Below are 13580 nucleotides of genomic sequence, written 5' to 3' on the forward strand. Positions count from 1 at the left end.
TTGTTCTCCCTAATACCATTTTTTTTGCCCTCCTAAAAGTTTAAGGTCTTACATTTAGGGACTAGCCTCTCTCCATCCTAATCCTTTGTTGTCAAGTCTACAATAATGTTAAGAACAGGAAAAAAAAAAAAGGGATTCATGGGTAGGCATAATTTTTGTGTTATGTAATGATATAGTGTATGTATATAATTTTGTGTTTTACTTAGTATTATTTGGTAGACATAACTTGAATGTTTTAAGAGGTCTAATATTCTTCGCTAATAAGCGTTGCTTAATAATTCATTATCCTGACAGACTGCAGTTTATCATTTAGGTAATAAAGCTCTCAAATATGTTTATTGAGTACCTACTGTGTATAAGGCTCTGAGCTTAATGCATATGGCATAACCCTTATCTCAGATTGCCTATCATCTTATGATAAAAGTAGACCCCAGTCCCTAAGGCACTTTCCCGTGGGACACAAACTATGAAACTTGCCCTGATTAAAGAAAGGGAAAGAAATTCAGAATCAGTAATATCACTTCGGGGAATCTGGTTAGAGAAAATAATTCTATATGTAATGATGTTTTCAATCAGTATTGTTTTAGGTAGTTCATCTTTTCAGCTAACTGCTATTGGCTGCCCACTATATACCAGGCACTGTGCTAGGTGCTGGGAGTGCACCAATAGCCGAGGCAGATAGAGCCCTGCTCTCATGGAGTTTACAGTTTGGGCTGGGTAAAGACATGTGATAAATCTCTAAAGGAAACACATGGTGGTAGAGAATAAATGAAGGGCCTGCTTTAGATGGGGATGTGGAGGATCACACCATGAGCCCCTGAGCTTCCAAGTAGAGAGATGATCAAGTGCAAAGAACTGGGTGGGGGATGGAGTGATTGTGCGTGCGTGTGTGTGTGTGTGTGTGTGTGTGTGTGTATCAGGGACTGAAGACAGGAAGGCCATTGTGGATAGTGGTGTGTTAGGGGAGAGTGGTCTAGAGAGGGATAACTAAGTTCCTCCAGAGAGGAAGGGCAGCTTGCCACAAGATCACATAGCAAGTTAGTGGAGGTGGAAGTAGCATTTAACTCAGGTCTGTCTGACTCCAGACTATGCTGGTGTTCTACCACATGTTGTAAGCACCAGGGAGTAAGTGCCAAAGAGTCGTAGAAGAGATAATTGCTACAGGCATTCAGACGAGAGGAAAATCACTTTGATCTGGAAGATAGCTCAGGATTCTCTTTTGAAAAATGTACAGAATGTGAAAGATACTGTAGGTCTTTTCCTCCTATGATATAATCAGAAAATTATTCAGGCTAACGTTCCAATAAATTATTATGATCTCTAGCTGAAAGAAATAATGTACATAAACCTTTTTTTATTAGCTAGCCTTTTCCCATGAAATCTTAAATATTTGTGCATATAATTTGATGATTTTTGCTTTTACTTAGGTATTTTTCCCCCTAGTGACACTTACAAAATCTTGCTTACCCAACTCCCAAAGTCCACACCACTAGTATACTCTCCAGCCTCTGTTCCTGGGCCAAGCATTCTTCCTTTGTTACCAGGTCCACACAATTAATGGTTTTATCATATGAGGCAATTCAGTTACTCAGCAAAACAAATGATATACACTTTTAGAAATAGCTCTAGAAAGTAAACTTGAACCTAAAAGTGTTTAGCGAGAGGAAATTTCTGTTTGTCTTTAATTAAGAGAAACTGTATGGAAATGTAAGCTAAGGATGCATTAATCAGAGAAGTTGGCATTGCACTGTGTTCTTCATTTTTATTTGGCATAGATTGCATGGGTGCTCATTAAATAATTTGGCTGGAATAACTCTTGTGATATTTCTTGCTAAATTTTTGCATCTATTCAGACTAAAACTCTGGAAAGGGAAAAAAATTCAATCTTTAGGTTTGAAGGTTTGAGCCATTTATTGTAACTGAAAACCTTTATTGTGGAAATATATATCCACTATAATATTTGCTTGCCTCATTGTTGGGGAAGAAATGTATATTATGAGAGTATATATAATTTCAATGAAAAACTAGTTCTCATATAGCAAATTTATAGCTGGTAAGTAGCTATTTGTACTTAATGTCTTTGAATTTTAACAACTTTGCCTCTGCTCACCCTGTCTGTGAACTTGTTAACTTTGATATTGTTTTAAAAATAAATGTTTGAAAAAATAAAAATAAATGTTTGAAGGAGAAAGTTTGCATGTTTAGAGGGTTGGTAGGGTATACTCACATCTCAAAGGGAACTTGATCTTTAGTGATAGCCTATTTGGATCCTCAAGGCCAAGGAAAAGGAATTTCCCCCTCCACTTTAATTTTTTGGTTCATATAGATCAAACCAGGATTCTTTGGCCTAAATCAGGTGGCCATAGGTTTGGTTTGAGCCCTGTAATATTTGTAATTATGTGAGATGAGAGGATTAAATTAACTTAGTTGTAGAGTTTTACACAGGGTCCTTACCAACTTCCTAATAAAGTAATATGAAATTCAGTAAGTAATGCCAAGTGGGACAGTGCTCCACTCACATAAGCTTCGTAAACGTGATATATTCTTATGGCGCTTCTCCAAAATGTAGAAGAAACACATTTATCTGGGTGATTAGTATTCTTTCTGTCTGCCAGATTTAAGGATTGTTTGGAAATATTGTTAGAATCAAAATCAACATTTGTTGCTACACAGGGTTGGGCATTCCAGGCAAACTCCGGTCGTTTTTAACGGCGTTACTCTCATGTCCACTTATTTCACATCTGCCATGACAGTGACAGTTTTCAGTAACACAGAGCTACCATCAAGAGTGATAAGCTTGTAAGTGAAGCCTTTGGGAAAGTAATAAAGTCATTTCTGGCCCCATCTCAAAGGACAGTATTGAAAATGTCTTTAAAAGTGATCAAGGTAGCACATACTGGGCCCCGTACAGTTCAGGTTTTTGAAGTCACTAACAATCTGCACTTAACTCCATTTCAGACTGAAAAGTGGCTGTTGTACCAGCTCCTTTTTAAACACATAGCTGGTTCTAAATTTAAGGAAAACATCAGAAATTAATAGTCAAAGAAAGTTCTTGGGCAGAAGATGCTTTTAAGTTTGTAACTGCCCAGATCAGATTTAAAACTTGAACATGGCAATGCTTTGCATTTTGTGATGTCTAATTAGTGCCTTATAAGGTATTTTGTTAATAGTATCCATTAGCTATAGTACCAGGTCCAGTTTTTAAAATCTTGAATAAATTTACAATAAATGTATTAACAAATTGCAAGGTCTTACATTGACCTCCAGGACATTATTAGGAAATCAAATTTAAAGCGTTGCTTTGTCTGTTACTCAATGCAGTGCACTGAGGACAGCGTGTGACTTGTGTACTAGGAATGATGCAATTGCTAAATATTCTAGTGTGAGTTAAGGTTGATTAAATGATCATCTTTAACTCTGCTGTTCCCGGGGCTTTTGTACGCTTGTTTTTCAGGTGATAGTCTATGCTGTATTCTGTTGTTCTTTTAAAAAAGTGTTCTCTTTGAGGCAAGAAAACATTAAAGCTCTCTTGGATCCTGGATGGAAATTAGCAACCTTATGCACAGAGTGTGAATGTACACTGTGTTATCACAAACTGACCCTCCTCCCAAAAAAATTCCAGGGAGTAAAATATAGAAGCAAGAAACCAGAAATTGATCTACAAAGTTATAAATTTTTAAAAAACTTTTAAACATTTTTTTCCCTGGAATTAATTTTCTGTGAAAACTAAGACATTTTTCTACTCATCTGGAATCAGTTTTTACCCTATTAGCAGGAAATGGTGAATATACATTCAACACAAATAGAGTTTGCTTTAAGAGGCAAAGAATTTGCACTCCATAAGTAGATGTGTACAATAAAAGACTCTTTCTGCTGTTCTTAAATAGCATTGTGAAGGAAATTATAGCAGTAGATACCATCATTCAGGTAACTTTCAATGGTGTGATTCCCCCCCCCCACTGTAAATCCAAAGGAAGGAGAATTTTTAATCTGTTGGGAAATACTTTAGTGCAGTCTTTAGTATATTGGTAAAATGAAATGTTCCCTAGCTGGGTCTTGGTGGTGATAGCATGTGGGGCTGGGGTAGGACTCTCTTTTCCATTTTCTTTTGATCTTAAAGTTACATAACTGTGCATTCAGCTCAACTTGTGTTATTGCAGTAGGAAGATGTGTAGGTGGAAAGATATTCTAAAGGGAGGCTAAAGCTACCTTCCCTGACAAGAAATTCAAGTGAACAAATAAAAATAGACTCAAAGAATTATAGAATGTTATAGCTGTAAGGGACCTGAGGTTTCATTTAACCCAAATTTAAGCTTCAAGGTCCTAGATAAAATTTATATTCTGTGTTGTGAATGGGGCTTTTCTGTTTTTAAAAGTTAAATTTATTAATGTGTCCGCTTGTTTACCATGATATATTTCTGGCTATTTTTTTATATCGCTAATGGGAACATTCTGTATTATCGCTTCTTTTTATTTGTCTGGATGCTTGTATATGCCTGTTAGTCTACTAATATTCTCACATGTGCAAACATAAAAGAGAAAATGGCAATCCAGTATTGTAAAATGGAGAGTTATATAATGCAAAAAGACTGGATTAACTGTGCTTTTGGCAGTCAAGTTGCCATAAAGGTCATGTTTTAAAGTTTTAGACTACCCCGCATGTATCCCAGAGTTTGTACAGGGTTGTTGAGTGTCTCATTAGACATACAATCTGCCTGCTATTCTGTCCTGACATATAAAATGGATGTCATTGAACTGGCATCTAGAAAGCGTCGGTAGCACTACAGATTTTATCACTCATTCCAAACATAGGAATTGCAAAACACCTTTCTTTAAATATTTTCTCTTCATGGTGCAACTGGGGAGGGCCAAATTCCAGCCTTAAATAAAGTTTCAACCTGACTGAGTGACAGAAATGGCAGAGTAATAAAACTTTCGGTCAAGAAACTGATGCCTGGACTGTATCTAGGGTTAGACTGTGCGTTTGCGACTATTCCCGATGGTCTCCTTGTTTCTATTCAGTACACCCATCCTTGTAGCCAGGAGGAAGTGGAGAGTTCCACCTTTGGTTTCTCTTTCTAGAGATATTCCTCTTCGGACTCCTAGACACTAATCAGTATTCTTTTGTTGATGATAATCTACTTAAATGATATCCTATCATCAGAATCCCTTGATGGAATTATCTTTGCATTTTGCACAATTCTTTCATCCTGGCTTCTAAAAGTGGTTTTTTTTTTCCCCCTTAAGTCATTTTTCTAATGGAAATTACATATAAATATGCAGGACAGAATCCATAGTCATGGCAGGAAACCTACATAGTAGGGCTGGTTTTGATACACAGTCCACCCTGTTGGCAACTAGTTTGTAGGATGCTTCATATAATAATGCGTAGGGTACAAAAAGAGACCTCTGCTGTGATTTCTTTGGTTTATATATTTTGCATTGAAATTGCAGATTTTTTTTTTTTTGGTTGGAATTTATTTGAGATGATTAAAGATATTTTGCAGAGTATTCAAATATAGGTGAAAGAATTTCAAGTTTGCTCATTTTGGCATAATTTTAAAACAAAAGTGTTACTGTTGGATCTGGGCATGTGATGGGTGAATGAGTGTTTCAATGAAATGACATAAGTCTGTATAATTTGGAGGGTAACGATGCCTTAGAACAAGAATAAATCTGGAGCGATGGAAAGGGCTCCATATTCTTAGATGAATGCGTGCTTCCTCTTACGAGCCTGAAAAATAAAATTAAATCTTTATTTATACGAATCCACTGGGGAAAAAAAGCTACATGGACTGGGTTTATGCTCTATTTCAGAACAGGAATATTAGCCTTAACCTCTTTCCTCACATTGCATATGATATTTAATCCATCATCTTTGTTTTAAACAAACAATACGCAAGCTGTTGCTGGCATTGGTGTAAAGCTGATGGTCCATCTGGAGAGCAGGAATATAGATCAGGAAAATAAGAGAATTGAAAACTGGGTGCAAGGGCAGATTTGCATGTGCAAAACCTTTCTGTTTTACCAGCTTTTTATCAAATTATTTAATACTTGGCAAAACAGATTCCTTTTTCCTGAATCTGCGTGTCTTACTGGAAGAAGAGTTGCTTCGATGTTGAAAGAAGGACAGTTGGGATTCAAGAGACAATAAAATCCTAAGCCATTCCTATCACCTTTTTTTAGCGTGAGGGAGTCATGTGGAAGAGGAGAGGGAGCCCCGCTGGGGGATTTAGTTCTGGTTCTGGCCGTGTGATCCTTGGCCAGTCATTTTAGCTTCTTGACCTTCAGTGTCCTTTGATCCCACTTAATTCAGCAACCGCTCATTGGGGCAACTGTGAGAATTTTCTCTGAGCCAACCATTCTGTGAGGCGTTATGGAACCATAGAGGAATAAGCCTGGGTCCTACTCAAGAGGCTTCAGGTCTTGCAGTGGAGATAGACCTTGCAACTGAACCATGGAGTGAGTGTTGCATAAATGAGATACGGACTCAACAGAGGAAGGGAAGATTCCTTCTGTCCGGAACAGACAGGAAGATTTGTGTTACGAATCCTTCCTAGGGCTTTTCTATTTTGACAGGCCAAGGAGCTCTAGACATTCCAGGTATCTAAATGGTGAGAGGTTCAGAACAAATTATCAACAAAGTTCTCTCCAGTTCCACATGTGTAGTGTTATCAATGTAAAATTCTTTGAATAGCTTTCCACTGATGAGTTACTGGCCCAAGAGTGTTTATTGTCGTGGCTGAAAGAAAGTAATAATGAAAGAAACAATGATTTCCTTTAGTTTTGAAATTGTGCTGGATGGGAGGAGGCAGCCAGTTTTTTGGTTTGTTTTTTCTCATCTCAATCGCCGCCCTATTTGACAGAAAGCATCCTGCATGGGGGTGGCAAGCGCTCTGCACAGAGACCTTCCTCCTTCCTCGCAGAGAGTGGCAGGGATGGAACCGCTGTAGCCTGGCCTCCCTCCACGGGAGGAGGGAGTCCAGGTGGCCGTGTTCAGATGTGTGTGTGCGGCGAGGCTTCTGAAATGACAGCGGAGCCCGGCGGCTTCCAAAGCAGCTGCGACTCTGGGTCGCGCCCACCATCTCTGCTTCTCACTGCGAGAGAGAGCAGTGAATTTCTGATGCCTTAGGAGGCGTGGAGCCTGCGACTTTTCTTCCTTTTTTAATTTTTCGTCTTATTTTTATATTTTTTGAGTGGTGGATGATGATTTCTTGACAGAAGAACGATCCCCTCTTTTTACACTGTGCTCACGAAGGCTCTTGTGTAGACTCATGGGTTAGGAAGAAAACTAGAATACCTTCCTTTTTGTTGTTGTTTATGAACGGCCAATAATTTATTCACATGTGACATTTGAGCTGGCGTCTTGTTTTCCTCCTAAGATAACAGTAGCTTCCGCTGTGGTTGTACCCTAAAGCAGAGTCAGAACAGCCCTTTGCTTTTGTCCCCATCGGTAGTTCTGTTTTACCCTCTTGCTTTTTTTTGCGTTTAGACCTTATGGTGTTTCCTAACCCTCAGACTGTTTTGAAAGGCTTTGATTAAAATATGCTGATAAAAGAATTTGATAAACCCAAGTTAGGAACGACAAGGGTATCTGGAGAAGACCGAATGATTTGGCAGCCTAACAAATTCTATTCAGGGCACACAAAGAGATCCTGGAACGTTTTATAGGGACTCTTGTTTGGGGAATGGTATGAACTCAGGTTACCTGCAGAATATGGTGTCATATGGAAACATTTAAGAGCTTATGGAAAATTCTTTGAAATAAAGTGGAATGAGCCAGCAAGTATATAATACCTGAGGAGAAAAATAGGAGCATTCATTCTGATTTTCAGGTGGCTGCTCAAGGAAGGGAGAAGGACGAAAGTAAATCATTTTCAACATCATACACATAATGTGGAAGAGGTATCACCTAGGAATGGTTTTTTTTTTTTTTTTTTTTTAATATTTTATTTATTTATTTATTTATGGCTGTGTTGGGTCTTCGTTTCTGTGTGAGGGCTCTCTCCAGTTGCGGCAAGTGGGGGCCGTTCTTCATCGCGGTGCGCGGGCCTCTCACTATCGCGGCCTCTCTCGTTGCGGAGCACAGGCTCCAGACGCGCAGGCTCAGTAGCTGTGGCTCACGGGCTTAGTCGCTCCGCGGCATGTGGGATCTTCCCAGACCAGGGCGCGAACCCGTGTCCCCTGCATTGGCAGGCAGATTCTCAACCACTGCGCCACCAGGGAAGCCCGCTAGGAATGGTTTTGCTAATCAAACCCTAGACTTAAAAGGATATTAGAAGCCATCATGTCTAACAGCCTTCCTCTGTAAGAAGCTCCTGTGTGATGCCCCCAAGAGCCTTTGCTTAAATACTTCCAGAGAAAAGCGAGGGAGTGGAGAAGAAGGTTGCAGGCCCTCAAGTTAAATACCTCGTATCTGCAAGATACTCTAGTAGACACTTTCTCACTGTCTCATATGACTTACGTATGGGTTTTATAACCTCCGGTTTACAGATGAGGAAACTAAGTTATACAAACGTAAGGCGACTTGCCTCAGCTCATGTGTCTAGCTTAAGGCAAAACCGAAATTAGAACGAAGTTCCATCTTCCTGCACAGCACTAACCTGCCTCCCAGGTTGAAGAAGAGCTCCCTTCCTCACAGGGCAGCCTCTTCCATCCTAATGCATATTGTTTGAAAATGCTTTCTTTTATTTAGCAGAAATCTGCCTCTCATTAACATCTCTCCTTGGTCTCCATTCCACCTCAGGAACATCACAGAGTTGATGGAATTTTCTTTCCTCATTCAGGTATGTTAACAACCACTGCTGCCCATATGGTCTTTGCCATCTTGTATGTAGTTGATTTCTTTTTTTTTTGAACGAACACACACACACACACACACACTCAACCATCCTCTTTCTGACTGCGATTCACCTTCCAACACATGGAAGGATTCTTTTTGAATCCTAGGGGTCTAGACTCAGAAATACCTTAGTTTCATTCCGCCCTGCCTGATTCATCAGCCAATTGTTAGTATGCCATCATTCAGGCCATTAATAAAAATAGTGAACAGGACAAACAGGCTAGGTTAACTTGTGGTCTGTGTATTAGTTCCTGAAATTGCATGCAGAATTTAGACTGCCTGTGAATTTTTCTGGGAAGAGGGTTGGTAACGATTGTCAAGTTTTTAAAGGAACACATTATCTTAAAAAGGTAAGAACTACTCAAAGTAGAGAACTTCCTCTAGGTTGAGTTAACTAACCTCTTCGAGGAGGGCTTCCCAAGTGACCATGAATTCACATAACCATCATCTAGACCATTTACTTTGTCCAGCAGACAGGTGAAACAGTCTCATAAGATGCCTGGCTAAAATTAAAGTTTGCTGTGTTTTCTGCATTCTCTTGATACTCCTGGACATTGTAAAAGGGTAATTATGCCCTTAAAAATGGAAAAGAGACTGTAATAGTCTTATAGGAAGTGAGCCTTCTTTAAAAAAAGTGTCCTTTAAAAGGTAAAAAATATAAATGTTAAAGAGTTTGCATTTATTTTCCATTTTTCTTTGTTTTTAATTATAAGCCTAAGTATTATTCACCAAAACCTTACCCTTTACTCTGCAGGAACCTTGAAAACAGGTGGGATATTGAAAAATATCCTGTCTACACCTGGCACTTACCTGCTGTTGAGTAGATGTTGGTGTCCTCAGTAGCCTGGGAGACCCTCAAGGGCAGGGGTCTTGGCAAGGCCTTGACTCCCTAGCACTAAGCCCAGTGTGTGGCAGATTTTTAAACTCTGAAGGTTTCTGAACTGAATGGAGTGATTGAGATGAAACTGCCTGTCATTTAGTGTGGTGGGTTGTTTATTTGAGTCAACTTTATTTCATGTGCCTTTATTTTGGGTGAATGGTATAAAAATGCAGTTGTACTGAGTGCCTAATTAATTTAATAAACAATGAAGAGGAAGAATAATGGACCATAATGAGTTGTGAGCTACTGGGAAGTGAAGAGCCCAGTTAAAAATGATGAGCTTTATTATGTGTGAAATAAAAAATATGTAGCTGAAGTGAAAGTGTTGATGAACGTTATAACCCCCTCATATGTTGTTGTTTAAGATGGGCATTGGCCTGCATGAAATGGAAATTGACAATTTTACATACATAGGAAGAGAGTTTTAGACATCTAGACTTTAGAGAGGTTAGTTAATACAATCCCCTACACTTTTTAGGTAAGGAAACTCGGGTCCTGATACTAAAGTGACTTTCCTAAGGTCACACTCTAAAAACAGTAGTACTTTTTCCTATAAACAGTGGTGCCTACCTACCTCATGCTTTGTTTTCTTTTTTTTTAATCTTCTAAATGTCAAAGGTATAAGATTAAGTAAAGATCATTAATAGACCATATGAAGTAGCCCAGTTGCCCCAGGAGTAGTTTATTATATGTCTATCCACCGTTATCTAGTGGAGTAAGAGCAAAAATCCACACAACTTGGTTTTAAAGGACAGTTTCTGTGCAAGTGAAATATACCCACAGAAAGACCACAGTCACATTTTCTCATCTGAAGTTGTGAGTTCTTTGCTGTATTTCCCATTAGGGATACTTTCCAAGGGGAGTTTAGAAATACTGACTGTGTTAAAGACGTCTAATAAAGCTAGGAATGTTGAGAGACATTCAGAGCCTAGCCATACCTTCTTACAAACTGTCTCTTGGGGACCCCATTAGAATTAGAATCCTTGCTTGATAGACAAGGGAACTGACCCAGTGTAATGGCTCTTACAATGTTATGATGAACCTTCCTTGACTCTTCTCCAAAAAGTCAAAGTCATTGTCTTTGCTTCAAGCATACAGCCTAGACTCTAAGCTTTTCTTACGCTCCCAGAATGACTTACTCAGTAATTCTACTTTGTTTGAAAACAGTTTTGGTTGTTGAGGTAGGAAGAAGAGGAAAGACCAACCCATTTCCAGTTCTCTTGGGCTGTGTTAAAGTTATCTTTCAGACTGCTAGTGAAGTAAGAAAGATTCTTGGTTTTTACAGCAGCAGAGATGCCAGATGTATGATGAAGACAAATGTTACCTTACTTTTTTAGAGTAAAGGATAAAAAGACATGCCCATTGCCCAGTAACTTTCAGATCTTCTGTAACCTTTTTTAAACAAAATGGAAGAAGCTGCTTCTTGTACCCAAGGGAAGAGAAAGTTAATGAATAGAAAAGACAGAATTTACTTAGGAAAACAGTGGAATTAAGCTCTGGACAAAGCATGCATCAGTGATGCATAACATTTTTGTTAATTGGGTCTTAACAGGTTTCTGACTCATGTGGTAATCATTGCAGAAGTGGGTCATACTAGACCATGAGAGTGGCATATCCCGCAGCTCTAAGAACGCTTACCTACTTGTGCATGTACACCTGACTTTCTGCAGGCATACGTTTCTATAGCTTAATTTAGGTTCCACATACATACACTTCAGTGTTTAAACCTGAGCTAGACTCAAAAGAGTTTGTTTCCATTAAGAAAATGAATCTTTTATGTGGACCAAGGTCAGGTGAGTTAATTTGTTTGCTTTTATTGGGATAACTTTTCCCATTCCAATTCATCACTTAATTTTAAGTGGTTCTACTAAAATACCCATTAAAGTCCCTTACATTTCTCATAGACTAGGGCTATGACAGGTTCATGCAACTTTTTTTTTCAAAGTACAAAGGTAGCTTTTCCGGTCATCAACCTAGTCTTCCTTGTCCGTAATTTCCCAACAATGAGGGAACATTTTATATAATAGCAGTATGAACCCTAACTGCAAACAGACCAAATGAAGTTTTCATGAGAAACAAGATTAATTAAAATATGAAAATGCTCTCAACAGTGATAAACCTTTCTTTTAAAAAAATACTATGACTTTTCCCCCCCTAAATTCTCCTTTTTTCTGCCCACTTCACTCTCTTCCCCACTGATGCATTTTCCAGCAACTCAAAGTCGACTCCTGCTAGTAAAGTAACTAAATGTGATGTTATCGCTCTAATTAGTGGTGACAAAAGATCAATTAATGTTATAATTAAAAACAGTGTCTAGATCTGTTGTTTGTGGTGAACAAATGTGACAATTGCTTTGTTCATTGACATCGATGTGTTGAATTTCCTCCCTAGATTTTAAGGGGATGCATTTTAGTGCTGATGTGCACATTTAACTGTGGACAGTAGGAATAAGGCAAGCATATTAGGGAAAGAATAGGGCCCCTAATGTCTAAGCTAGAGCCATATTTTAACATACTTGACACCTTTCCTTGGTGCCTGGTACTCTATCAGCAACTTGTACTCACTGGGTCTGGAGCCTCACGCTTTTAATATTTTATCACTAAATGCTTAAGTGTTTATGTTGCAAAAAGAAAAGGAAAAAAAAATTCCCACTTGGACTCTTAGACCACATGAACAGGACAATAGAGGATAGCTATGTCATTGATGATTTTGGTTCCACCTATGGCAGTGCTTTTTTAAGTTGATGGGACAGAATAGTGAGTATGTGATTTTCACAAATCTAGTTGGATTTTTTTCTGATATGGAGCAAGCTGTTTTTCATATATTGAAGCCTGGGAAAGCTATGTTACTGTAGAAAGAGTAACCGTATCTCTTTTCTGAGTTGTTGCCAAGCAGATGTAGACTTTTGGAACGTGCCCAGAAAACTTCTACAGCTGATACACTGGTGACTTGTTCCTACTTCTGGCTTTACTGGCACCTATTTCAATAGCAGAGGAACACGATTTCACGTTGGTAGGTCACAACTGTATACATTTCTTTAGAAGCAGTTAACTATAGGTAAACCAACTGATAGAAACAAAGTGAACCCAATTTATTTTTCGAGAAGAGCAGTGAAGATATGACCAGCTTTGGTTATGTCATTTTGGACATATACCAAAAAATCAAGAAAATCTGTCTCAAAAGTTCCCTGAGAGATTAGCACTGAATGTCAAATAAGGCGATCCACTACGATGACTAAAAGAATCTCACCTTTTAACTTAATCTCATATATGGCTCATGCTCAGCGGATCTACCTGAGTAACACTTGGTTTGATTTTAAATTCTTAGATTACTGGCTTCCACTATCATGGTCTGGTATTCTTTCCGTGGTATTAATGTTGTAAAGGCTGTTAGAAATGGGGAAATAGCAACAATGTCAAGTTCACAAATTTGTCAAGAAATGAACCTTTTTTAAAATTAATTTTTATTGGAGTATAGTTACTTTGCAGTGTTGTGTTGGTTTCTTGCTATAGCAAGGTGAATCAGTGATACGCATACATATATGCACTCTTTTTTAGATTTCCTTCCCATTTAGGTCACCACAGAGCACTGAGTAGAATTCCCTGTGCTCTACAGTAGGTTCTCATTAGTAATCTATTTTATACATAGTAGTGTATATATGTCAATCCCAATCTCCCAATTCATCCCAACCGCCTTCCCCCCTAGAGATTGTCATACAGAGTGAAGTAAATCAGAAAGAGAAAAACAAATGCCATATAATATCACTTATATGTGGAATCAAGAAATGAGCCTTTTCTGTAACATCAGCTCAAAACAACAGAGGTCAATACCATCATCACAGGTAACTTAGTGGTAATT

At 38.5% G+C, this 13580-nt stretch overlaps 1 protein-coding gene across 7 annotated transcripts in view; it reads left to right on the top strand.

The window, feature by feature from the left end:
- NFIA (nuclear factor I A) overlaps window positions 1-13580 on the top strand; it is a 376875-nt gene that overhangs the window by 34830 nt on the left and 328465 nt on the right. Inside the window, exon 3 of one of the 7 annotated variants that reach the window (XM_036855633.1) lies at window positions 8747-13223. The exons of the other annotated variants lie outside the window; for them this stretch is intronic. Coding sequence (XP_036711528.1) covers window positions 8747-8763 — 17 coding nt within the window. The 3' untranslated portion in view covers window positions 8764-13223. Of the gene's footprint in view, window positions 1-8746; window positions 13224-13580 lie in introns of those variants that run through there. 7 annotated transcript variants of the gene reach the window in all.

Source organism: Balaenoptera musculus, chromosome 1 (genome assembly GCF_009873245.2).
Source record: "Balaenoptera musculus isolate JJ_BM4_2016_0621 chromosome 1, mBalMus1.pri.v3, whole genome shotgun sequence".
In the NCBI taxonomy this organism is placed as follows: Eukaryota; Metazoa; Chordata; class Mammalia; order Artiodactyla; family Balaenopteridae; genus Balaenoptera; species Balaenoptera musculus.